Source organism: Pseudoliparis swirei, chromosome 19 (genome assembly GCF_029220125.1).
Source record: "Pseudoliparis swirei isolate HS2019 ecotype Mariana Trench chromosome 19, NWPU_hadal_v1, whole genome shotgun sequence".
Lineage (NCBI taxonomy): Eukaryota > Metazoa > Chordata > Actinopteri > Perciformes > Liparidae > Pseudoliparis > Pseudoliparis swirei.
This window is the reverse complement of record NC_079406.1, coordinates 3,964,698-3,989,627: the sequence shown is the minus strand read 5'-3', so window position 1 is coordinate 3,989,627 and position 24,930 is coordinate 3,964,698. Positions and strand designations below refer to the sequence as shown.

Genomic DNA, 24,930 nt, shown 5'->3' with positions numbered 1-24,930 from the left:
GATGCATTATTTCTGGTTGAACACTTTGGGTACGCAGAAGGTCCAGTGCGTAAAGCTCTATCTGGAGAAGCTCATTCTTATAAACACCTGAGGAAGTATTCCCTAAAAGTTAATCATTAGCAGTGAGAACTGCTCTTGGTTTGATTGTATCCCTCTAAATTAAGTGCTGGCACGTCTTACAAATGCCATTGCGCATTAATCTCCTCCTTCGCACGCGCTCAAGGGTGACAGGAGCAGCAATAAACTCGTGCGTAAATCAGTTGGAAACTTTAATTAATAAACAGGAACTGCGCTCCGCGCGCACATCGTTCCACAGCCTGACCCACTGGACCAGCACTCCGACTCACTTCCGGTTCGGCTGGGCTGTAACCCTTTCCTATCCGCAGCTCTGCCGCTTCCCAGAGGCGGAGGTTCGGATATCTCTGCGCTGCCATTGGCCGAGACGCGTCGTCACTGCGCCCCCAGTCGGCCTGTGAGTGGCGGCGGAGGCTGTCAGTCAAAGCCAAGGCTGCTGCCGAGGCTCCAGAGAGAGGGAGATGTCAGAGGCTGAGCTGCTCCCTTCCTTCAGTAGCACTAGTGGGGTTCAGCAGCCAGCATGGCCACCGCTGCCTCCAGCCCCTACACCCTGCTCAGCTCCAGCCCCATGATCCACCCGGACAGCCAGGCCATGCAGCCTGCTAGCCCCTACAGAGGGCACCAGAAACTCCTCCAGGGCGACTACCTGCACAGCGTCCAGGGCAACGGACACTCCCTCGGGCACCAGTGGGCGAGCAGCCTGTCGGAGGGCAGCCCCTGGTCGGCCTCCATGGAGCAGCAGGACATCAAACCGGGCCGAGAGGACCTGCAGCTCGGCATCATCCATCACCGGTCCCCGCACGTAGCGCATCACTCCCCTCATCACAACAACCACGGCAACCACCCGGGAGCCTGGGGAACCCCGGTGTCCCACAACTCCTCCATCACCAGCGGGCAGCAGATCAACCTCTACTCGCAGACGGGCTTCACCGTCAACGGCATGCTGGACCACGGGGGCCTCACGCCGCCACCCAACCCGCAGGGCCAAGGCATGCACCCGGGCCTCAGGGACACGCTCAGCCCGGACCACAGCGACCTCGGCGGGCACCACTGCCACGACCACTCCGACGAGGAGACGCCGACGTCGGACGAGCTGGAGCACTTTGCCAAGCAGTTCAAGCAGCGGAGGATCAAGCTGGGCTTCACGCAGGCGGACGTGGGCTTGGCCCTGGGCACGCTCTACGGGAACGTGTTCTCCCAGACCACCATCTGCAGGTTCGAGGCTCTGCAGCTGAGCTTTAAAAACATGTGCAAACTCAAGCCGCTGCTGAACAAGTGGCTGGAGGAGGCGGACTCGACCACGGGCAGCGCCAGCAGCATCGACAAGATCGCGGCTCAGGGGAGGAAGAGGAAGAAGAGGACGTCCATCGAGGTGAGCGTGAAGGGGGTTCTGGAGACGCACTTTCTCAAGTGTCCCAAACCGGCGGCGCCGGAGATCACGTCGCTGGCGGACTCGCTGCAGCTGGAGAAGGAGGTGGTGCGCGTGTGGTTCTGCAACCGGAGGCAGAAGGAGAAGCGCATGACGCCGCCGGGAGAGCCGCAGCACGAGGGACCGTATTCTCACGGCGGGAGCGCGGGGGACGCGTCCTCGTGCCACGATCTCTGACCGTAAAAAAGCACCGGGAGGGACTGTCGAGCGCGCGTGGGGTGCAGCTCCAAGCCGTCCCGGTACAGACTCCTCCAGCACTGAACCACAACGACAATAATAACAGAGAGATACCTGTTCAGCCTTCGTCATTTTTCTGAGTGTCAACAAAAGGGCATTTTATTCTATATAGCGGCATCAATACGTCACTTTTTTCTTCTTCTTTTTTTTTTTTTAAGATCACCTTTTTGTTTTTGGAGCCCGACAAATTATTTTCTACATCACGGATATAAATACAAAAAGAAATGTGCCTAATAACCTGCCAGCGCCTTTTGGTTTGTATCACCATATATCATCATAACTCGGGACTGATGTCGATTTTTATTTTTTTATTTTTGTTGTTGCTTGTTTGTTTTCTCTGGTGGACTGAAACTCAACAATAATATCACTTTTCTTAATTGATTTGTTGCAGCACCGGGGGCCGTTTTTACGGTCCACCTCATGCTTCCCCCTGGGCTCACACACACACACACACACACACGTACAAGCACACGCACACACACACACACACACACACACACACGTACAAGCACACAAGCACGCGCGCGCGCTTTAGCTCTCATGATATTTACACTCATTGTTTTGTAACACACTCATAAGCAGATCTGTAATTATTATTTTTTCCTTCTCGCATATGCAAATATAGGCCCTCATTCCTGCTGCTACCAACATCATGGCACTTGGAGGATGTTTTTATTATTATTATTTTTATTTCTATTAATTCCTCCCTCATGGCCTGTAGCTCACACACACAGCTATTTATGAAAACAATGCATTTATTTGATTTCAATCATCTTCGACCATATAAACTGTGTGGACTCTGAAGCAGAGCCGAGAGAGAGAGCTTGACGACGCTATACACCTGCCTATAATTTTATTGTACGTTCAGTATCAACATTTTATAATCCTAAATACTCCTGTTATTGGTTTATTTCTTAAGTATTTTTTTCGAATATTGTACAGTTTTATAAATTACCCTTTTTTGAAGTCATTAATTTAAACCAATGCTCTTAGATATTCATGCACTTAATTAGCAATGTAAAAAAAAAGGAAAAAAACACACAATATTTTCAGTAAGATTGAACTGTTTCGACGGTTTTATTCCAAATTTCGATGACAGCTCAAGTAATTATTTATTTTCAGTATAAAGCTTGTATTATGTTTTGAAATAAACTATGTATGTTGTAATAAACAATTTCTTGCTACAACTGTTCACTGTCTAAAAACAGAATTTAACTTCCGGTGAATGAATATTCAAACACAAGTATTGATTATTATTATTATTATAATTAATATTTAAATAGTATAAGCACAATGTTAAAAATGTATAATTAATTTTGTTTATTATTATTATTATTATTTATACGATGTGAAGATGGGTTCAATTTTAAATTGTGGCAAATTCTGATAATACTGAAGAGAAAATGATGATCCAAATATGCATGTTTATACAATATATGCTGAAGCTGCATAACCTTCACTGAGCTTCAATGTCATGTCAAAGGGCAACTTGTTCCAAGTGTCTCACGTCACCAACAGCTGCATATCCAGTGGCTCAAGCAGGACCCCGGGTCCAGGTCTGCAGGATCCGGATCAGACTGGGTGTCTTGTTGTGGTCCGGCCCTCGTGCCCTCCTCAATCAGACATGCGTGATTTATCTCCTGGGCCGCTGGGCCTGACAGCACAACACAATGACACACACACACACACACACACACACACACACACACACACACACACACACACACACACACACACACACACACACACACACACACACACACACACACACACACACACACACACACACACACACACACACTCAGACGCACACAATCAGAAGCAGATGAATCTCATTTCAAAGACTACAGCTGCGTATAATTGGCCATGGAAGGACAACATAGAGCTATAGTCCCTGGTTTGAAAAAAAAAAAGTCATAATGGCTAAAAAATTATTTAGGGATGTGTATTTATTTATTTTTTAATAAGTCGGCCAATAGATGCAATGCTGCTTAAATGTTTCAAAGACAGAGCTATGGAGAGAGGGAAAGAGAGAGAGTGAAGGAGGGGAGAGAGGAGGAGAGGAGGAGGAGGAGGAGGAGAGGCGGAAGGGTGCGAGGCCTTGCCTTGAAATGGAGAGCCTGACTGGAATACTAATGCATCTGAATTTATGCATCTCCTCAGTCTGCAACCCTGAGTGAGAGGGGGGTGGGGAGACGTAGAGAGAGAGAGAGAGGGGGGAGGGTGGAGGTGAAAGGGGGCGGTTATGTAGAAGAAGAGAAAAGTAAAACCGCGGCTGATTGATTCCATCTATTTGAGTTCGAAATAGTCCCTGATTTCTGAGAGAGAGAGAGAGGGGGGGGGGGGGGAGAGAGAGAGAGAGGGGGGGGGGTAGAGCGTGCAGCCGTGCAAACATGCAAAGCGAGCAGCCAAGGTCCAGAGCAGCACTGCAGTATCATTGAGCCTCTTCCACCACCTCGCGCGCACGGCCTCGACGCGCGCGCGACGTCGGGGATGCTCCAAAAAAGAAAATGTATCTTAAAAGAGTAATGGACACCTCCACGTCAATAAGTCACTGGGGGGAAATGATTGACTGGAGAGAGAGAGAGAGAGAGAGAGAGAGAGAGAGAGAGAGAGAGAGAGAGAGAGAGAGAGAGAGAGAGAGAGAGAGAGAGAGCTTGACAGGTGCAATATTTAAGTAGTTTTCAGAGGTATTTAAGGAAGCACTTCCGGTTGTGGTTCCTCCAGAACGCTCTGAATCAGATCAACGTGGTGCCCCCCCCCCCCCCCCCCTCATCTCAAACCTTCTGCTCTCTTTGTATTCACTCCTCCGTGTTGTCATTTCAAAGGCTGTGGTTGGAAGTTAAAAAGTCAACAAGTGTAACAAACAAACAAACAACATTAAAAAAATAAAAAAAATAAAAAGGTCCTCTAAATAAGTTGTTTTCCAATAGATTTCATAAATAGTTTTATTTTTCAGGCCGGAGCTTAAAAAAAAAGAATCTAAAGGTCAACAACGTGAAAAAAACTGCGGACACATTAAAGTCTGTGTGTGTGTGTGCGTATGTGTGTGTGTGCGTATAACTTGAAAGTGGTTGGCCCAAATTCACCGAGCTAGCAGGCAGAGAGAAAAAAATAAAGTTTTCGAGGCGCTGATGTTGCACTAAAACTGACGCGCGGGAGGTCAGAGAGAGGACACGCGACACACGCGCATCTCTAATTGGAGAGAGAGGAGAGAGAGAGGGGGGGGGGGGACAGACAGCAACCCACATGAGGGGAGTCGTGGGAGTATAATGCATGTCGGCTGCTGGTCGGCCGCGCGCCGTGCTCGTGCTCGTGTGTGGACTCCACATCGCTCCTCGGTCCTGGTCCCGGTCTCACTGGACCCGGTGGGTCTGGTCCTCGTTGTGGTCCAGCCCATCACATCCGGGACCTTCACATGTCGGGATTCAACCAAAGATGTCTTTATTTCTCTGGTTTAGTTTGATGCTTGAAGCTTTAAACGTGCTCAGTAATTACAGATACACATTTAACCACAAAAACTGAAGAAAAGAAACACACAAAAGTGACTCATAATAATAACAACTGGCTATCTTATATTCAAACAAATGAAAGTTATATATTTAGAAATACTTATATTAACTTATTTTTAACTCTTATAATCTCTTTTTCGATCAATACAGGCAAAACATGAGAAACACAGAACAACACGAGTTAAAAGAAACTAAAAGTCAAAAGACATAACCGAGTTAATGCTGATTCAGAGTGACGTGTTTTTCTTTGACAGTAATATTCAACGACCAAACTCTCACATAAAAAGAAAAAAAGATCATTTCAAAAGAAAGAAAACAAAGTTGCACGACTTCCAGAGTCAGAGGAGCCGCGAGGAGTTCATGTCGAGAACAATGAGTGAGTCAGGACGGCCTGTTAAAGAATACCAGCGTCCCCCCGGGGCGGCCTGGACCTGCAGGGACTTAGAGGACCTCCAGGGACTTAGTGGACCTGCAGGGACTTAGAGGATCTCCAGGGACTTAGAGGACCTGCAGGGACTTAGTGGACCTGCAGGGACTTAGTGGACCTCCAGGGACTTAGAGGATCTCCAGGGACTTAGTGGACCTGCAGGGACTTAGAGGACCTCCAGGGACTTAGTGGACCTGCAGGGACTTAGAGGACCTCCAGGGACTTAGTGGACCTGCAGGGACTTAGTGGACCTGCAGGGACTTAGAGGACCTCCAGGGACTTAGTGGACCTGCAGGGACTTAGTGGACCTGCAGGGACTTAGTGGACCTGCAGGGACTTAGAGGACCTCCAGGGACTTAGTGGACCTGCAGGGACTTAGAGGACCTCCAGGGACTTAGAGGACCTCCAGGGACTTAGTGGACCTGCAGGGACTTAGAGGACCTCCAGGGACTTAGTGGACCTGCAGGGACTTAGAGGACCTCCAGGGACTTAGTGGACCTGCAGGGACTTAGAGGATCTCCAGGGACTTAGAGGACCTCCAGGGACTTAGTGGACCTGCAGGGACTTAGAGGACCTCCAGGGACTTAGTGGACCTGCAGGGACTTAGTGGACCTGCAGGGACTTAGAGGACCTCCAGGGACTTAGTGGACCTGCAGGGACTTAGTGGACCTGCAGGGACTTAGTGGACCTGCAGGGACTTAGTGGACCTCCAGGGACTTAGAGGACCTGCAGGGACTCTCAGCGTTAAAGTTCTAAAAGCAGCTTCTAGGTTCAGAATCACAACATTTTGACCTTTAACCCCCCAAAAATCTCTGCATTGAATAAATTTGTGTTCCTCGATGCTCTTCAAACTTGTTGCAGGAGGGAGAGAGGAAGAGGAGGGGGGGGGGGGTATGTCCACACTGATTCATCACATCTTCAGTGCATTAGAGTTTACTGTTGCCCCCCCCCCCCCCTGACGTGACTTCAAAGTGGATCACGCCTGACGGCCGATCACTGGAGAAGCTCTGCAGGTGTGTACGCCGCCGGATTAGAGGACACAATCAATCGCAATGTAACCGAGAGCCGAGGAGGAGGAGGGAGGAGGAGGAGGGAGGAAAAGCAGAGTGGATGAGGAGGTGGTGGAGGGGAGGGAGGGGGGGGGGGGTCGTCGTAGAAGAAGAAGATGGAAGAATATGCAGTACGACTAATCGCATAACCTAAAAAAATCAATTTCACATCCTCAGTTCTGGCGTCCCCTGACAGGGGCTGGGCAGCAGCTTCAGTTATTATGGGGGGAGGGGGAATGAAGGGGGCACATACAGTACCGCCAGCCAAGAGGATGGAGGAGGGGGAGGGGGGGACGTACAGTACAGCCAGCCAAGAGGATGGAGGAGGGGGAGGGGGGGACGTACAGTACCGCCAGCCAAGAGGATGGAGGAGGGGGGGGGGGGGGGGACGTACAGTACCGCCAGCCAAGAGGATCCCGATATGTAAGCGTATATCAGGGTGAATAGAAATGATAGAACCTGGTCTTCTTCAGGTCAGCGCTCACAAAAAAAACTCAATTTTTACATGTAATTTCTTTTGTAATGTTCAGTCACTGCCAATTAAGTGTTTAAAAAATATAAAAAGAAGAAGAGCGGTGCCGGTAGAACAGCTGCGCGTGTGATCTCATTGTTCTTCACGTCTTTGCAATTACTCTGACAATTAAAAGCGCATTAAGGTTGCGGCTCCATGAAGGACCACGAGGACGCGTGTGTGTGACGTCACGTCCTCACACACACTCTGAGGCCCTCAACGCACGGAGGCAAGTATACTGCTGTTCAGAAAGGTATGGCTCGCACACACACATAGAGACACACACACACACACACACACACACACAGAGACACACACACACGTGGTGTGTGAGGCCTGTTTATGACACCGAGAGAGGGAATCAGTGTGTCTGATATCTTCATCGGGCTTATCGCTGCTCGTCCTGCTTGTTCCACATTAACTCATTATCACACACGCTCACTCCATTAATTCTCTTGCTTTTATTAGCAGCAAGACACACACACACACACACACACACACACACACACACGCACGCACGGGGAGTGGGCCCGGTGACGAGCCTCCACCTCATCTGACAGCTAATGGCTTCATTAGGAGCGGCGTGTTAATTGGCCGACTTTGGGGAGACGCTCGTTAATGAGGATAAATAGATTCACACCTGAGAGGGGGGGGGGGGGTGCCACAGCGGCATTGTGGGGGAACTCTGGACGTGGACTGCGGCCCACCTTCTTTTTTTTGATTTTGTTGTGGTTGATGTTGTTGTTATTGTGGACTTGATGCCCCCCCCCCCCCCTCTCTCTAGCAGCCTGGACTCGGCTGTGTTTTCCTTGCCAGGCGGACTTATTAGCCGAGTGGTTGATTAGCACCGGGAGGCCAAAACAAAGAGCAGTATGTCAAAACAATTAGCCCCACTGTTTACCTCCCGCTCCCAGGCTGACTGCTAAATGCATCTAATCCAGGGGGGGGGGGGGGCATGGAGCTCAGACAGTTGCAGAATAAAGGACAACAGCTGGTCCATAGGTGTGTGTGTGTGTGTGTGTGTGTGCACGCACATTGATGGGAGCAGTCACCTCAATCCATCTGCTCTCCTCCCTCTATCTCCATCCTCTGCTGTCTGGCCATGACAGGTCTGATAGACACACACACACACACACACACACACCCACGCACAAACATGCACACAAACACACTCCCACGAACACAGACACCCACAAACACACACAACCATGCACACACAAACTCACACTCTCACAAACACGCACAAGCATGCACACACACGAACAAACACAAACATGCACACACAAAACTCGCACGCACATAAACACACGTGCACGCACACACGCACAGGCACACACACACGCACAGGCACACACACCCTCTCCACCGCTCTGGCTCGGGGCTCCTCCTCTCCGGGGCTGGACAGACAAAATGGAAGCGGGCCGCCGCATCATTTGCATAAGTTCCGGCCACAGACCCGCTGGGGGCCGCCGGGTGGCCACCGGCCCGCGGAGCGGACTGTGGCGCCACCTAGTGGCGGCTGGCGCGCACTGCAACTCATTCAGGGTCTGCAACTCATTCAGGGTTTACTTCAGAGCTGGGGGGGGGGGGGGGGGGGGGCACCATTGGTTTAAATAGTTTGTTGCAATACATAAACACGCGAGTTTAAAGTCAATGTTTTAAAACTAAGAGTTCATATGAACGTGTTTTATTCCTTTGGGATAATAATCACGGCGCCGTGCAGACGGCCTCGGACCGGCGGAGCGTTCCTTCATCCTTCAGCTCGTTGTTTTGCTTTTACAAACCACACGTTTAGAGTGAGGGTAATCATTTGGACTTTGATACTCTGAACCGGGTCTCGGGTGCATCTCTACAGCTGGTCCACTCTCAAGGCTGAGGTCCAGTTAGTGAAAACACGGCTCTGATACCAAATGACCCAGAGAGGTGGATAGAGACCCAAAGCGGAGCTCAAAGGACGTTTCCTCAGGACGCCACGCCAACATGAAGCCGGATCTCGCTCCGCGTCTCTGGATGATAAGCAGCCGGTGACTGGATGCGAGGGTTAGACCGTGAGGACGTGTTTACATCTTGTTCCTCTTCCCCAGTGGAAAAACACATTATGTAATGCTGCTTCACTTTGACATGATGCCATCAGTTACACATGATCAGTGAAGTCTGTGGATGACGGAGAGTACGATGTCTTTGAAGGCACCGTGGTGGAATTATATTTGTATTTAAGTTCTACGTCTATTTAATGCAACTTTATACTTCTACCGCACAATATCTCAAAAGACATATCTTGTAATTGTTACTCCACGTCATTGATCTGTAATAAAATGCATCATACCGTGAAAAGATCCATAAAATATGGAAAAATATATTTATTTTTCTTCCGATATACTGAATCATGAAGTTTTCCATTACTTTTGTGAAATTGTCTGACTTCTTGAGCTAAATAAACTCTTTAAAAAGCCTCTTGGATCAGCATCTTCACAAAAGTAGTTTATGAAAAGAATGATTTCACAGATTATGATGCATTGTTGTAAATTAAACTACCCAAGAGTAAACAAAGGATGCAATTTACACATTAATATTCATCTAGAAACTTGATAGTAAAAACCCGATGGGATTATTTCCCTGCACCGTTGATCCTTCAGGTGAATTCTGCCAACACTACGTTCATACTTCTACTTTAAAGCATCGGAATACTTCATCACATCAGAGTCAAGCTTCATATTAACTCACGGTAGAAGGAGAAAACACACTTCCTGTAATTTCCACAATGTTCAGCAAAAGTTACACAATCCTGCCGATACACACTGATCCCCATGAGCCGTCGATCCTCCTCCCGAGGGGCCCGACGTCTGCAACAGAACCAACCAGCCGAGGCCCGGACACATGTCAATAATGATCTTTAATGTCAATATATACAGAACTTGAAAGAAAAATAGAATCTTAAAAATCAAATGAAATAAATACAATATCATACAATTTCCACAACGTCTTTTTGAAGAAGATGTCCATGGAATATTTAGTTTAAAAAAAATTTGTTTTCTCTTTTTTAATTCAGCCTCTCTGGTTCGACGGGGTGTGTCCCGCCCCCCCCACAGAGAAACCACACAGCTCCCCCACATGCGCCTCTTCATTTATTTATTTAGATATATATATAAATAAAATATATATATAATATATTTATATAATAGTAATATATATACATATATAACCATATAATTTTTTTGCAAACTAGAATTCCGGTCCTTGTTACCACATCGTTTCACCTACGGTAGACGTTAACTTTTGCAGCTTTATTCCCCCCCCCATCTCTTTTGATACGAGCATCACGAAGTAACAACAGGAGTGAGACGGCGACACCGAAGGGAAAGAGACACACGCTCCGTCCACACATGCATTCATGTTACCATGGCGCCGGCAGACGACTCGGATCCCGAGGAGAGAGGTCCGGCGTTTTGTCCCTCGGTCAACGCCGTCCTGCCGGCTCTCAAGCACACGTCACCATTACGTCACTTTGACGAGGACACGTTAAGACGGACAGACAACACGGGGGGGGGGGGGAGGAGGAGGGGGACAGCAGAGTGCAGATGAAGAGCAGAGTAGGGGGGGGGGGGCACAGTTTACCAAAAGCAGCTCTGAATCAGCCAATCACAGTGAAGGAGCACATCAGCTGGTGTGTTTCTCCCTTCCTCACGCGAGGAGGAAGGGAGAACGAAAATAAAGGCGAGGAGGGCGAGTGCATCATGAAAGCTGTGGAAATAAATACAAGTCCGTCGTCTCCCCCAGCAGTAACAGACATGTGGGTTTCCCGCTCTTCCTCTTCAGCCGACTTCGTCACAAACGCCACCTCGTCCGGTGTGTGTGTGTGTGTGTGTGTGTGTGTGAGAGCACATGTCAGGTTTGCCAAATAAATAGATTATTAAAAAAAAGGGAGACGGTGCGTCTGACTGGCCAGGACTTGGGTCTGAGTGTGACAGTCCAACTGAGAGCGAGGTCAACATGGGAGGGCGAGCAGAGTGTGTGTGTGTGTGTGTGTGTGTGTCTACATGTCAGTTGAGGTGAGTTTCTTCATGCTGCGTCTCTGGGCCAGACTGGACGCCGCCACGGGCTCCAGCACCGGCTGACTGGTCTTCTGGCTCAGCGCCGAGTAGGTCGCCGCCATCGCTCCCTGGAAGAAAACATCAACACGTTGCTTTTGAAACTTTAAAAAAAGAGACACAAGAAGAATTTTTCACGTTTTCAACACGACGATGTCGTAGACGTGGAAATAAGAAGTGGATCGACCATCTGGAAGCCTTTGGGCTTGGCATTTTGGGTCGTCGCCATCTTGGCGGTTTGTAACAGGAAGTGACATCACAGGGCGGAGCAAGGCAACCAAACTTTCATAGAACTGAGAACACACCGAGAAAGGGTTAAAGTTGACGGACGGATGCTGTCGTAGCAACCTGTCAATCACAAGGTAGCCCCGCCCTCAAGCACTCTGAGAAAACATCTCCGCTCACAAAAGAGAAGCCGATCAACGCTGCTCTGCATGTGTTCATCTCACCGACTCAGAAACACGGCATCGTGTGGAAATGTGCACTACGACATAACTTTGGGCTTTTAACATCTTCACGTCCGTCTCACAAAACACGGCGACAATGACTCGCGATCTTGTCGCCCCGACGTCCTCGGTTACCGCCATCGGTGTGTTCAAGGGTCGATGGAAGAGTCCGGAACAAGCATCCAGGTCGACAGAGAAGATGCCACATTGAGAATTCAAAGGAAGGGACTCAAATTAACAAAGAGGGGGCAGGTACGCAAATAACCCCTCCTATAATAATATATTAACCCCTCCTACAATAATATAACAACCCCTCCTATAATAACATAATAGTCCCTCCTCTAATAATATAACCCCTCCTATAATAATATAACAACCCCTCCTATAATAACATAATAGTCCCTCCTATAATAACATAATAATCCCTCCTATAATAACATAATAGTCCCTCCTCTAATAATATAACAACCCCTCCTATAATAACATAATAGTCCCTCCTCTAATAATATAACCCCTCCTATAATAATATAACCCCTCCTCTAATAATATAATAATCCCTCCTCTAATAACATAATAACCCCTCCTATAATAACATAATAGTCCCTCCTCTAATAATATAACCCCTCCTATAATAACATAATAGTCCCTCCTCTAATAATATAATAACCCCTCCTCTAATAATATAACAACCCCTCCTATAATAACATAATAGTCCCTCCTCTAATAATATAATAATCCCTCCTATAATAACATAATAGTCCCTCTAATAATATAACAACCCCTCCTATAATAACATAATAGTCCCTCCTATAATAACATAATAATCCCTCCTATAATAATATAACAACCCCTCCTATAATAACATAATAACCCCTCCTATAATATAATAGTCCCTCCTATAATAATGTATATAACCCCTCCTATAATAATATAATAGTCCCTCCTATAATAATATATATATATAACCACTCCTATAATATAATAGTCCCTCCTATAATAATATAATAACCCCTCCTCTAATAATATAATAACCCCTCCTATAACTATATATATATATAACCTCTCCTATAATAAAATAATAACCTCTCCTGAAGGCCTTTCAATACGAACCACCTGTCAGATCTTGAGTCACATGCGTAGGCGAGAAGAGCAAAAATAGAGAAGTGACAGCAGTGGGCTTCATGACTAAGAGCAGGATGACGAGTCCACAGGCGGCAAAAACAACAACAACATGTAAACCAATCAGGGCAACAACAAGCGCGGCACAGAAAAGTAAAGTTTGACGATGACAGGGAGAAGGAGGACCAGGCTGCTCTTTTTGTCTCAGGGAAGTTTCACGGTTATGCTTGAAAGTAAAAAGTTAATTTTTATTTAGTTTTTTTACCCAATTTACTTTCTTCATCCTCTTCGTTTCAACGGCCGTAAAAAATATTAAAGTGCAAAAAAAAGGTAACGCCCGTGTGGGTTGTTGTCATCAGTCGCCTAGCAACAGCGCTCTCACGACTCAAACCACCTGCAACGCGTGTCAAAAATAGACCCGATGAGTTCTGCGCGAGAACAGAGGGATGTCTGCACTATGAGTAATAGATGAGGTTAAGAGTGGATGAATCACTTATAATATATATATATATATATTTTATAAGCCATCGTGTAGCAGAGTTCAGACCCTCTTCTGCGTCGGAGTGAAGTGTAATCAGGCCCACATGAGAGGTACCGCTAGCCTTTTAAGTTCAACCACGTTCGTCTATCGGGAGGATATAAATAATATGTGTGTGTGTGTGTGTGTGCGCCCACCTTGACGAGGTGCGGCGCGTCGTGCCGCGTGAGCTTGAAGTGCGGCAGCGTATCCCGACAGGCGATCCAGGAATGCTTCAGGACCTGCTCCGCCGTGTAGCGCTGGTGAGGATCCACGTGGAGCATGTGGGACAGCAGGTCCTGGAGCGGGGAAGAGAACCGGCGCGTTCAACGTATTCGTGAAAACATTGATTTCACCGATCGATAAACTGACAACGTCATTTAAAAAAACAGGCGTGAGGAAAAAGACGGCGTCTTTGATGTTCACTCATGAGTTTGGAGTAAAACGAGGATCGCATCGACCTCCAGGAGCCAAACTACGCCTTCACGCGCCTACAACCCCGAATGTAGCGAGCGCTTTACGGACACGAGAAGAGCCACGAATATCAGCGTTAGAATTTAAAAGATACTTTAACCCTTGTGTTGCCTTAGGGTCATTTTGACCCGAATCAATATTACACCCTCCCCCCGCTTTAGGATTAATTTGACCCCATTCAATGTTTAATGTCGGTGTTCTTTCAGTAGTCAACAAACAAACATAAAGTGCCTCACACTTAAACTTGGAAAACAATATTAATTCTAATAATTTTCTGGAGGTTTTAATTGCTGGCGTCAAATTGAACCCAAAAGGTAAAATATGTTAGTAAATATAAAGGTAACAGGAGGGTGAAACATTGAATCGGGTCAAAATCACCCTAAGGCAACACAAGGGTTAAAGTCGGCGTACCTTGGAGGTGTCCGACACCGTGTCCCAGTTGCCGCCGGTCAGAGAGAACTTTCCGGATCCTATCCGGAGGAGGATCTTCTCCGGCGTGTCGTTTGGTCCGTTGGCGAACGGCGTGTACCTGCCAGGCGGAGAGGAGGGCGTTACAGACGCACGCAGCGGTGCATTTGATTTCATGAATACATCGATTTGATCAAATTGTGGTGAAATTTGCAACAAAAAAATGTGACGCAATAGCAGAAACAAATAAATTGGACACATTAATCATCCCGTCGCACATGATCCAACAGTTTATTATTCAGTATTTTAAGAGTGCATTCTTACCCGGCCAGCATGGTGTACAGTAGAACTCCAAGACTCCAGATATCGCAGGCTGCATCATAACCTTGCCGCATTAGTACCTGGACCAACCCAAAGACAGAGAGGACAAACCTTTAGAGACCGTTCCCTCAGACCTACGATCTTCTCACCTAAACATCTCTTTCTGGTATCGAGTCTCATATTCCATCGAGCCGTGGCCCTCTCTCCTCTCCTCTCCTCTTCTCACCTCTGGCGCCACAAAGTTGGCGGTGTAGCACGGCGTGAGAAGCAGGCCGTTGCCGCCCCGAAGCTGCTTGGCGAATCCAAAGTCGCAGATCCTGATGGAGTCGGGGTTTCCCGAGTCGTCCATGTACAGGATGTTGCTGGGCTTCAGGTCTCGGTGCACCACCTGTGAAGAGGAGAGGACCGCTGTGAGAGGAAGAGGAGGAGATACCGAATGCTCGCTGGCGTGACGGCCGCCGCCGCCGCCGCTCACCCCTTGGCAGTGGAGGTAGTCGACGGTCTTGGTGATGGTGTAGAGCACCGCGCTGGCCTCTCGCTCCGAGAAGAACTTCTGCCTGAGGATCTTGTCCAGCAGCTCCCCTCCCTTCATCAGCTCCGTCACCAGGTAGACGTACCTGCCCTCGTCATACGCCTGACACACACACACACAACCTGTGACTCCGGTGGCCAACTAAAAAACCCTTAGCGTTGTGAACTGCTCGCACACGGATGCTACTGACGTCTTTCAGCGTGATGATGTTGGGATGCTGTCCGTATCGCATCAGGATTTCCATCTCCTCAGAGGGGTCCCTCTTACTTTTGTCTATAATCTGAGACGCAGGGAAACGACAGCGATGAGCAGTTAGTCAGATTAGAAAAAAGGAACATAAATTAGTGCGTTCAACACAATGCAAACCAGCTCTGCTGCCCTCTGCTGGTCTGACGGCGACACTAACCGACAATAGGCACGCTTCGTGTCATACCTTCTTGAGGTTCAGAAGCTTTTATGAAACCCAAATTCTACGGACATAAATATATGAATATTGTGCAATTCACACTAAATTTACTTCAAATCTGTGTAAAAAAAAAAAACCTGTGTTAAAGTAGAGTTTTATCTCAATAAAAACAGGTATTCAAGAGAGAGAGAGAAACAGGATGTCACGCAGACACAGCCTCAATACTGAATGTATCCCATGATGCATCAGTGGTCCGAGGGTTAGAGGAGCAGGTTGATTTAAAGCTTTAGGAGGAACTGTGGAGCAGCGGCGCTTAGTGGATTAGAGAAATGAAAGAGAAGAAAAAACGCCTCTCCACCTTCACAGCGTAGTCCATGCCAGAGACTCGGTGGACACAGCGTTTACAGATGGAGTACGAGCCGACGCCGATGTCCTCCTGCAGCTCGTAGAGATCAGAGAACTTGGTCGAGCCCCCGTGCATCTGGAGAAAGAAACAAATGAGAAGAAGACACGTTAAACATCCGGATAGATTAAAAGGAATCGGAAACAGTCGATAACCTGGTGTCAACGTTACTACGTATCTATTACCACTGCTGTTTTGGCTCATTCAGAGTGTGGGGGGGAGGATAAAGAGAGAGTGTGTGTGTGTGTGTGTGTGTGTGTGTGTGTGGCTCTGCAGCAGAAACCATTCCATAGAATTGTGATTGATTTGCAACCTCTGCAAAGTTTTGCCATTTCTGCCATCGTCATCATCAATCTAGCTCCTTTCATTGGACTTCATTGTCCAGAAATCCACATTTTAAGTTTGCAGTTGACATCGAAATGAAGTGTGTGCGCATCCCGAGAGGAAGACTGATGTCCACTAAGTGTCCGATAACAGTGGACAGGTGCGTAACGGCAGGTCCCCGCTCACCTGAACTATGGGGAGGATGCTGAGCAGCGGGGAGCTCTTGTCGTCCATCGGGTTGGGAGCGACGAAGCTGAAGCCTTTGAAGAGCTGGTGGGCGTTCGCACTCGGAGGGATACCTGGGGAGTCTGGATGTGCAGCAGATCATTCATTACACATGGTCGTACGAACGAGTCGTTTGTTGTAGTCGGTGCTCAGTTGCAGGAGTGTGTGTGTGTGTGTGTGTAGGTTTAGGTGTATTTTACCTTTAGGCGTTTTCACGGTGAACTCTGGGTCGAAGCAGAACGTGTCATCTGGTTTACCCGCCGCAGGCTTGAACGGGGGCTGCAGCTCTCTCCTGTACAGTGTCTGCACACACACACACACACACGCGCACACACACACTCGTTAGAAATCAAAGCCCACCACGGGCTGTTTTGCCAAGGAGAGTCCTTCCCTGATTAACCCACTCCCCATCTCTCCCTCGCAGGCTCTTAAACACTCACGCAGCGCCATTAGTGCACACACAGTGAGCACTGGCCCTCTGCCCAGACACACACACACACACACATAGCTGGCGTGGCCAGGACTGATGGCCAGAACTCACCAAGCCAACCTTTTGTGAAGTGTGAAGCCTTAACAGAAGCTGGAGAGTTACATGTGTGTGTGTGTGTGTGAGCAATGAGAAGGCTGTATGTGTGTGTGCACGTGTGTAAGAAATGAGAAGGCTGTATGTGTGTGTGCACGTGTGAGAAATGAGAAGGCTGTATATGTGTGTGTGTGCACATGTGAGAAATGAGAAGGCTGTATGTGTGTGTGTGTGCACGTGTGAGAAATGAGAAGGCTGTGTGTGTGTGTGTGCACGTGTGTAAGAAATGAGAAGGCTGTATGTGTGTGTGTGTGCACGTGTGAGAAATGAGAAGGCTGTGTGTGTGTGTGTGCACGTGTGTAAGAAATGAGAAGGCTGTATGTGTGTGTGTGTGAGAAATGAGAAGGCTGTGTGTGTGTGTGTGCACGTGTGAGAAATGAGAAGGCTGTATGTGTGTGTGTGTGAGAAATGAGAAGGCTGTGTGTGTGTGTGTGTGAGAAATGAGAAGGCTGTGTGTGTGTGTGCACGTGTGAGAAATGAGAAGGCTGTGTGTGTGTGTGTGCACGTGTGAGAAATGAGAAGGCTGTATGTGTGTGTGTGTGAGAAATGAGAAGGCTGTGTGTGTGTGTGTGTGCACGTGTGAGAAATGAGAAGGCTGTATGTGTGTGTGTGTGCACGTGTGAGAAATGAGAAGGCTGTGTGTGTGTGTGTGCACGTGTGTAAGAAATGAGAAGGCTGTATGTGTGTGTGTGTGTGCACGTGTGAGAAATGAGAAGGCTGTATGTGTGTGTGTGTGTGCACATGTGTGAGAAATGAGAAGGCCGTGTGTGTGTGTGTGTGTGTGCTCACATTCCAGTCGATGGTGGAAAAGAAGGCGTGGCGTTTGATCTCCTCCACTCCGTCGGGCCCCGCCCCTAAAGACACAGGTACACTCCGGTTCACTCGACCCGTCGGCAGCGGGTCAACAACACGTTCACGCGGTTCTTAAGCGCCGCACGGCGCTCCTTACCGAGCCGGTTAGAAGGGTTACGCTTGAACAGCATTCGCAGCAAACTCTGGGCTTCCAAACTCAGGAACTGTGGCATTCCCAACTTGGCTCTGGAGGGTCAGAGGGAGAAACACAGGGTTCACACATGGTGACCGATGGATGGACCTTCTCATGACCTTCCCATGACCTTTCTATGACTTTAAACCAAATGTCCATGACCAAACATTATGTGAAATCTCGATTAAATGACAAATGAATGAGGCAATAGTTTGATTGAAAGAATAAATGTAGAAATGTTTATTCTTTTAATTCAAACTGTGTAAAATTAACATATGAATAACACATTTCCAGGACTTTTCCAAAGACTTTTGGGATTTCATTTTTTTCAAGGACTTTTCCAGGACTGGAAATAACCAGTTTATAAAAGTCATGAGTTTTCCAGGTTTTCCATGACCGTAAGAACCCTGGAAAAGGGTGACGCGGACACACGGATGAGCGGCGAGCGTCTCGACTCACTTGAGGATCATGTTCATGGTCTCGTTGCGGTCTTTCCCTTGGAACGGTAACGTCCCCGTGAGCATCTCAAACTGCAATGAAACAAACGGGGAATATCATCAACGGGGTGTTTTTCTCCTCTTCCTTTCCTTCTTCTTAGTTAATATTAACGAACGAGCTCGTTTCCGTACCATGAGAACTCCCAGAGACCACCAGTCGGCGCTTTGCGTGTGTCCTCTCCTGTTGACCACCTCAGGGGCCATATACTCCACCGTACCACAGAAGGAATACGCCTTCTTATCAGCGTCTACTGACTCTTTACTCAAGCCAAAGTCTGAGCACACAGCAATGCAAAAGCAAAAATGGTGACACACACACACACACAGCGGCCTGGACAGCCACAGCCGGTCGTGAATCTATTCTCGGTAAAGACGCTTATAACGTGAAACGGTGCAATTACAGGATATCAACAAGATTAAGACTCTTCAAGAACTCGTTTGAATTTCAAAATATCTTTGTACATTGAAGTATGAGGCCAAGAACATACCCGTTAACTTTATGTGTCCAGCTTCATCAAGTAAGATGCTGAAACACAAGAAACAGGTTTTCTATGGAGGCGGGGCTTCGAACAAGACGTATAAATAGAAGAGTATATTACAATAATAAATCACATGGCGCTGTCGGGAAATCTGCACAGATATGCTTTAAGCTCAGGAGGAATAACGGAGAACTACTCGGGGCCGAAGGGAACGTCCGGACTGAAGTCAGGACTGTGTGTGTGAGTGTGTGTGTGTCGATGGATGTTTCGTGAACAGCTGGAATACGACTAATATTTCTGTTGGATATTTACTTTTTTTAAGACTTTAATTGAGACTTTATTTGACTTTTATTTATTTGCTTGTCCTCAAATTTGAGTTGTTCTGACTCGTAGGGGCGTCAAGTACAGACCAACACTGCCACACACTCACTTATTTATTCAAAGATCGTCACTTTTGACTTCTCTCTAAACCCAACGGGGTCGGCGGGAAATTTATAAACGTCCGATTGCATTTTCTGAAAAACAAAACTCTCGAATTCTCGTGAGCATTCTGCCATTTAGGTGAAACGTCTCCTCACTACGTCAGGTGTAAAATCCCTTCAATGCTTAATGCTACAGTTTATATGTCCAAGCCAAAACATCCGTGTTTCTGAGAGTGCTGGGGGTCAAAGGTGACGGCGGGGTGGAGGCCGCTTACTTCTCTGGCTTGAGATCTCTGTAAACTATGCCCAGGCTGTGCAGGTGGTCGAGGGCCAGGGCCAGCTCTGCAAGGTAGAATTTCACATCTTCCTCTGTAAACATAACCTGATAAGAACTGGACAAATTTACTCTCTGAACTAAGGAGAGGAGAGAAATTCAGCAGCAAAGAAAGAAAAAACAAAGGAGACAACTTCAATATCGAGCTTCGGTGACTACAAACAGAGAAAAATAAAGAAGGAAAATAAAAAAATAAGAGGGTTATTATCGTCACAGTATCAACATTTCGAATAGGTCACATTTCCCAGAAGCCATTGCGTTTGGCTCCGAGACATGCGTTCAACACAACGTCTACCTGGAGGACAATTGAATGCATTTGAGGGGGAACAAGGGTCGATTTGAGCCACTGACGGTCGACAGGCGGATAAAGGCTCAGAGAGAAGCCCTCGTGTTTCCTCCAGGAATTAAAGTCAAAATTTGGATAAAAAGCAAACAGAAAAGACGGGAGACAAACGACGTGGCCGTGCGTATGCTCCTGGAAAATACATTTTCGCATCCTAAATGTGCACCTGTTCCATTTGTCGCCGTCAGCCTAACCATTCGTGAGGTTTTTTTTTAAAGAACACTGTGGCTCACGTAGTTCTGAATTTCACCAACATGCGTAAAACATTAGGGGTCTAAAAAAAATAAAGAACACCATTAAATACCAGAATCACAAAAGACACGCTGTACTTTTTCTTTACAGACAAACAGTTGCAAATAAACTTATGAAAGTAAAATGGGATTTTGTGCAACAGGACGTCAGCTTACCTCTTTGGATAAGCGAGTGAATACATCCCCTCCCCTGAGAAAGTCCAGGATTAAATACAGTTTCCCTTCTGTCTGAAAGGCTGTTAGATGTGGAAACAAGTCAATTAATGATATTGGTATCGCAGCAGAACAATAGTAGATATTAGCGTCATCCTTTGAACACTAATCTAATATAAAGTTGACTAAACCAGGACTAATTCCTGTCCAATATCTGTGATATAAAATCAAAACAATCCAATAAATGATGTCAACAGTGACGCCTCATGGAGCATGAAGACCTGGGATGTCATCTGTGTGATTATTATATTTAGTTTCTCTTACCGTAGTGCAACTTCACGATGAAGGGATGGTTGACTTCCACTAAAATGTCTCTTTCCATCTTAGTGCGAACTCGGTCCCTGACTGGAGAGACAACACAGAAAGGAGGGGAGGGGGGGGGAGGGGATTCAGGTTGTAACACACCGGGCGACTCGCACGTTTTCTGGTGGATGCAGATGGAAACAAAAGTCTCTTTACCTTTCAAAGATGCCTTTTTTAGAACTTTCATTGCATATAACTGACCGGCATCGGGGCCCAGGATCTTCCGGACGAGGAACACCTTGGAGAGAAAAGGGGAGGAGTCGAGAAAGACGCAAAAACGCCAACGGGAACGTTCGATTCTCGTTCGTTTTTTTCCCCCGCTCACCTTGCCGAAGGAGCCCTGGCCGAGGACCTTGAGCAGCTCGAACTGAGACGGGTCGGCTTTCTCGCAGCCCTCCTTCACGTGGTGGGTGATGGGAATCTCCTCGTAGCTCTCTTCATCCTACACAGAACGGCTTCGGCGTGAGAACGCCACGCAAAAAAACAGCAAAACGCCGGTCCCCCCCCCCCCTGCTACTTACGCAGTGTGAGAAAGACTCTCCCTCCTCCATGGGCTCGTCCATGATCTCATGCCCGTTGACCTGCGGTCGAAAAGCGGAAGAAGGTCTCATCAGAGTCGGCGAACACTTTTTTCGCGAAGCTCGCTCGTCGCTGTCTTTTTTTTTTTTTGGGTAGCCGAGCGCAGCTGCCGCACGCCTACGTGCTTTACGGAGGACTCGGCACATGAAATCCATGAGTCACATGCAATAACAAGGGTGCCTTCACTTCTTCTCCACTCGCGCTCTCGTCTGTTGTCGAACGAGAGCGCGAGTGGGCGGGCTTAAAGGTACGGAGTCCGTACCTTTAAGCCCGCCCAGCGCTCACCTTTACCTCGAAAAGACCCTCGCTATTAGCAGTCTAGCTTAATCCCCAGCCGGCGGGGGAAGGGAGACAACAACAACAACAAATTGTCTGACTGGCTCAGTTAAGATAGATGTATATATGCTTTATGCGTCCTCAGGGGGGGGAACGTGTTACACGTTTAGGGGCCCGATGTGTGCACCGGTTTTGACATTCACAGTGATGTGGTCAGCAGGTGTTTCAGAAACCACGAATAAAGATGGGACGATTAACTGACCGCTGGAACGTTCGCCAGGTCTGCGTATTTCAAAGCTCAGCCGGCGTGATGCATTCGGTCCGGCGTGTTTGTGTGTTGAATTCCATCAAGCCTCCGAGGAGGAGGAGGAGGGTGTGTGGAGGGGGGATGAGTCATAGCACTAGCAAGCCCACTCAGTGGGTGGAGCCACCGACACACACACACACACACACACACCGTCCAACAGAGCGGAGGCCAACAAACCACTTTGCAATATCCTTCCCACTGCGCAACGAGGTCATCGACATAAACAATCGTTCAATCAGTCGCGGCGTACCCTTCAGAACACAAATGTCAACCGAGACGTGAGCGACGGCGCCTCTCTGAAGCCGGTGTTACAACGCACACATACGTGTTCACGCCCACCGCCTGCTGTGGCGCAGAGCCTCTTCCAGCCACGTGAAAAGACACCCGTAACGTCATCTCGCAGCCGCCCGACCGCCACAATCCCTTCGATCGTGCGAGCTTCAAAATAAAACAATCTAAAACTGATAAGTGCATTAATCCCACGTATCCGTTATCTCTGCAGCTTTCAAACCCGTGGCAGGAGATAAATGCTGTTTTTGGGTGGTGGGGGGGGGGGCTCAAAAGTTTATGAATTATTCAATATTTCTATTCCACCTCATCAGCTTGCTAAACATTAGGAATGCTGTGGTAGAAGTCTTCCCAAAAAACAAGAGATGGGGTGGGTGGTCTAGCTCAACAAAGACTGGAGAGGTCAGAGATGTATGTTGCAAGAGCTCTCCTGCTGGAAGTGTGTATGTGTGTGTGTGTGTGTGTGTCTCACACACAGACAGTCTGGACTGTAGATGTGAAAGACTGCAAAGAATCCCAGAGATGGAGAGGTTTATTTAGGCTGTCAGGTTGGCTTAGCTGCACATGAAAAAACCCTCACCGTGGGGAAGGGAAGCAGACTGAACCTCTCCACAGATGTCACCACACGAGCATTTAGAGAAGTCTTTAAAATAAGGTTTAATAAAACCGGGTCTGAAGCTGAAAAGACGATGAGAACATCCCGTAAAGAGTTCCCTGTGGTTACGAGGAGGACAGAAGAGGCAGCGCTAATGCTTCCTCGCAATGCAGTCGATACGCCAATACCATAGTTATGTTACCATAGTTATCTAACGGGTGTTATAGATGAATAGCTTTGTAATAAAAATAAGTCGATGAGAAAACGCGAGTTCAGGCTTCACTGATTCTCGCGCTGTTGCCAAGACGCCCGACCACCAAAGAAGTGAAACCCGCCGAACGTCCGTGTTCAACTTTGTATTCACGAAACGTTGCCGACATGTTTCCCCAGAGAGACTTCGGCACGTCTCCTCTTTAACAAGACAAGAGGCTGAATACAATTCATTTAGAATAAACTTGTCCCCACAAGTTAAGTTTCAACCCTTAGAGCTGTCAAGCTAGCAGGCTAACTAGCTCCCTGCTAACGCTACATGCGCTAAGCTAGCTACGGGAGCGAACGCAAAGTGTAAATAACAACAAAAAGACGAAGGGGGGAAGGGCGGGGGTGGGTGTCGTGCGTCACCGGGGATAAGAGCCCGTCTCAAAAAATAAACGGGCGGCGGCGAGAGCCCGGGCGGGCCGCTGTCGAACTAACGCAACCCGGAGACGTAGCCACACAAATAAACACGGAGCCCAGCTGTTAGCATCGCGCTAGCTGGCGCGCGCTCCCATGTCGTGACGCCGAACGAGAGCAAAGCGAACCTAACGGGACTCGCACATGGGAAAGCGGGTCCGGTACAATGCAAAAACTCACCTCGCTGCAGACGCTGTTTACCTCCATCTTGTGCCAGGAGTCCTCTCCGAGTCTAAGGCATCGTAGTCCACCTAGACCCCCGCTCCACGTTGCATGTCTTTCCCTTCCGCGGACGTCCGGGGCTGTTCTCTCGCTTTGATGACCAGATCCAGAAGCTGCGTGGCCCTGCGGGACCGCTGCCGGGATGTGGGATCGGGGTGTGTGGCGGTGGTGGTCGGTGCTCGCTGCGGGGAGGGGAAGGGGGGGAATAGTCGATGACTTTACGCACACATACGCTCGCCGAGAGCACCGCTTTTCTACCCTGCCATGGATGCAAATATGGCGGCTATCGTGGTACCTGGTCGTCAGTGAATGGGGAGTTTATTGACGTATTTATGACGCAATTCGGTTTAGGATTCCCCCCCCGCTGAAACCAAAGCGACGGATCAGGAGACAGAAGAGGAGGGAGAGAGGACGTGGTGGCGCGAGGGGGGGGGGGAACTCGGATGCAGTGTGACATACACGCATCCGGGTGATGGACCGTTTTGCTTGCGTCCGAAATAGCCCCCCCCCTCCCTCCTCCTCCTCCTCTCTTGCGCAATGGACAAAGGAGTTTAGTGTTATGGCTGACGCAGAGTACAATTAGGGAGCAGAAGAAGACAACTCTCGTGGCAGGCCGTATGATCTAAGCCTCTGATCTTATGGGTGTCAGTTGAATGTTTGCATGCCACCGTTTCATAAGCCGGTCCACCCCGAGTCCGAGTGGACAAATATGAGGCTTTAAAGCTCATCCACTTCCCCTCCATCTCCATCTCTCCCACCCACGAGGCGCAAATACACACTGCACGTCTTCATTCATAGTCACAACTTACAATTCATAACGCAATTGTGATTTACATTTGTCCACTACTAAAGAGTCTCAAAATATAATGATATGTTGGTAAGTATGTGATGGGTTTAAGGTGCCAATGAGAACAAGCCAGTTTGGGGGTATTGTTTTCTAATCGTGGTTTAATTTTATAATTTGAGCCAACAATTTTTCAAGGTGGTCTTGTAATTTGATTACTTTAATGACTGCAACACGTTTTACCTGTGTGAACATCACTCTCTCTAGTTCCCTGTAGTGCTTTTTCCTACATCT

At 48.0% G+C, this 24,930-nt stretch overlaps 2 protein-coding genes across 3 annotated transcripts; one reads left to right on the top strand and one right to left on the bottom strand.

Moving 5' to 3' along the window:
* Positions 1-595: 595 nt before the first annotated feature.
* Positions 596-1,681, top strand: LOC130209837 (POU domain, class 3, transcription factor 4-B-like). Its single transcript, XM_056439724.1, has one exon. It carries the CDS (start codon positions 596-598, stop codon positions 1,679-1,681), a length of 1,086 nt encoding a protein of 361 aa, XP_056295699.1.
* Positions 1,682-10,114: 8,433 nt separating this feature from the next.
* Positions 10,115-24,909, bottom strand: rps6kal (ribosomal protein S6 kinase a, like). Of its 2 annotated transcripts, XM_056438760.1 has the most exons (22): positions 23,811-24,909; positions 21,435-21,494; positions 21,239-21,355; positions 21,070-21,151; positions 20,875-20,955; positions 20,554-20,633; positions 19,745-19,851; positions 19,057-19,094; positions 18,701-18,843; positions 18,531-18,601; positions 18,036-18,124; positions 17,876-17,940; positions 16,704-16,806; positions 16,465-16,586; positions 15,910-16,032; positions 15,336-15,425; positions 15,089-15,247; positions 14,840-15,001; positions 14,617-14,693; positions 14,296-14,413; positions 13,569-13,709; positions 10,115-11,399 (listed from the first exon to the last, which is right to left on the bottom strand). In XM_056438760.1, exons 1-22 carry the CDS (start codon positions 23,835-23,837, stop codon positions 11,274-11,276), a joined length of 2,181 nt encoding a protein of 726 aa, XP_056294735.1. In that variant the 5' UTR covers positions 23,838-24,909; the 3' UTR covers positions 10,115-11,273. The 2 variants fall into 2 exon arrangements, with proteins under 2 accessions (XP_056294735.1, XP_056294736.1); XM_056438761.1 differs by lacking the exons at positions 21,070-21,151; positions 21,239-21,355; positions 21,435-21,494; positions 23,811-24,909 and having other exon boundaries at positions 19,745-19,861.
* Positions 24,910-24,930: the final 21 nt, after the last annotated feature.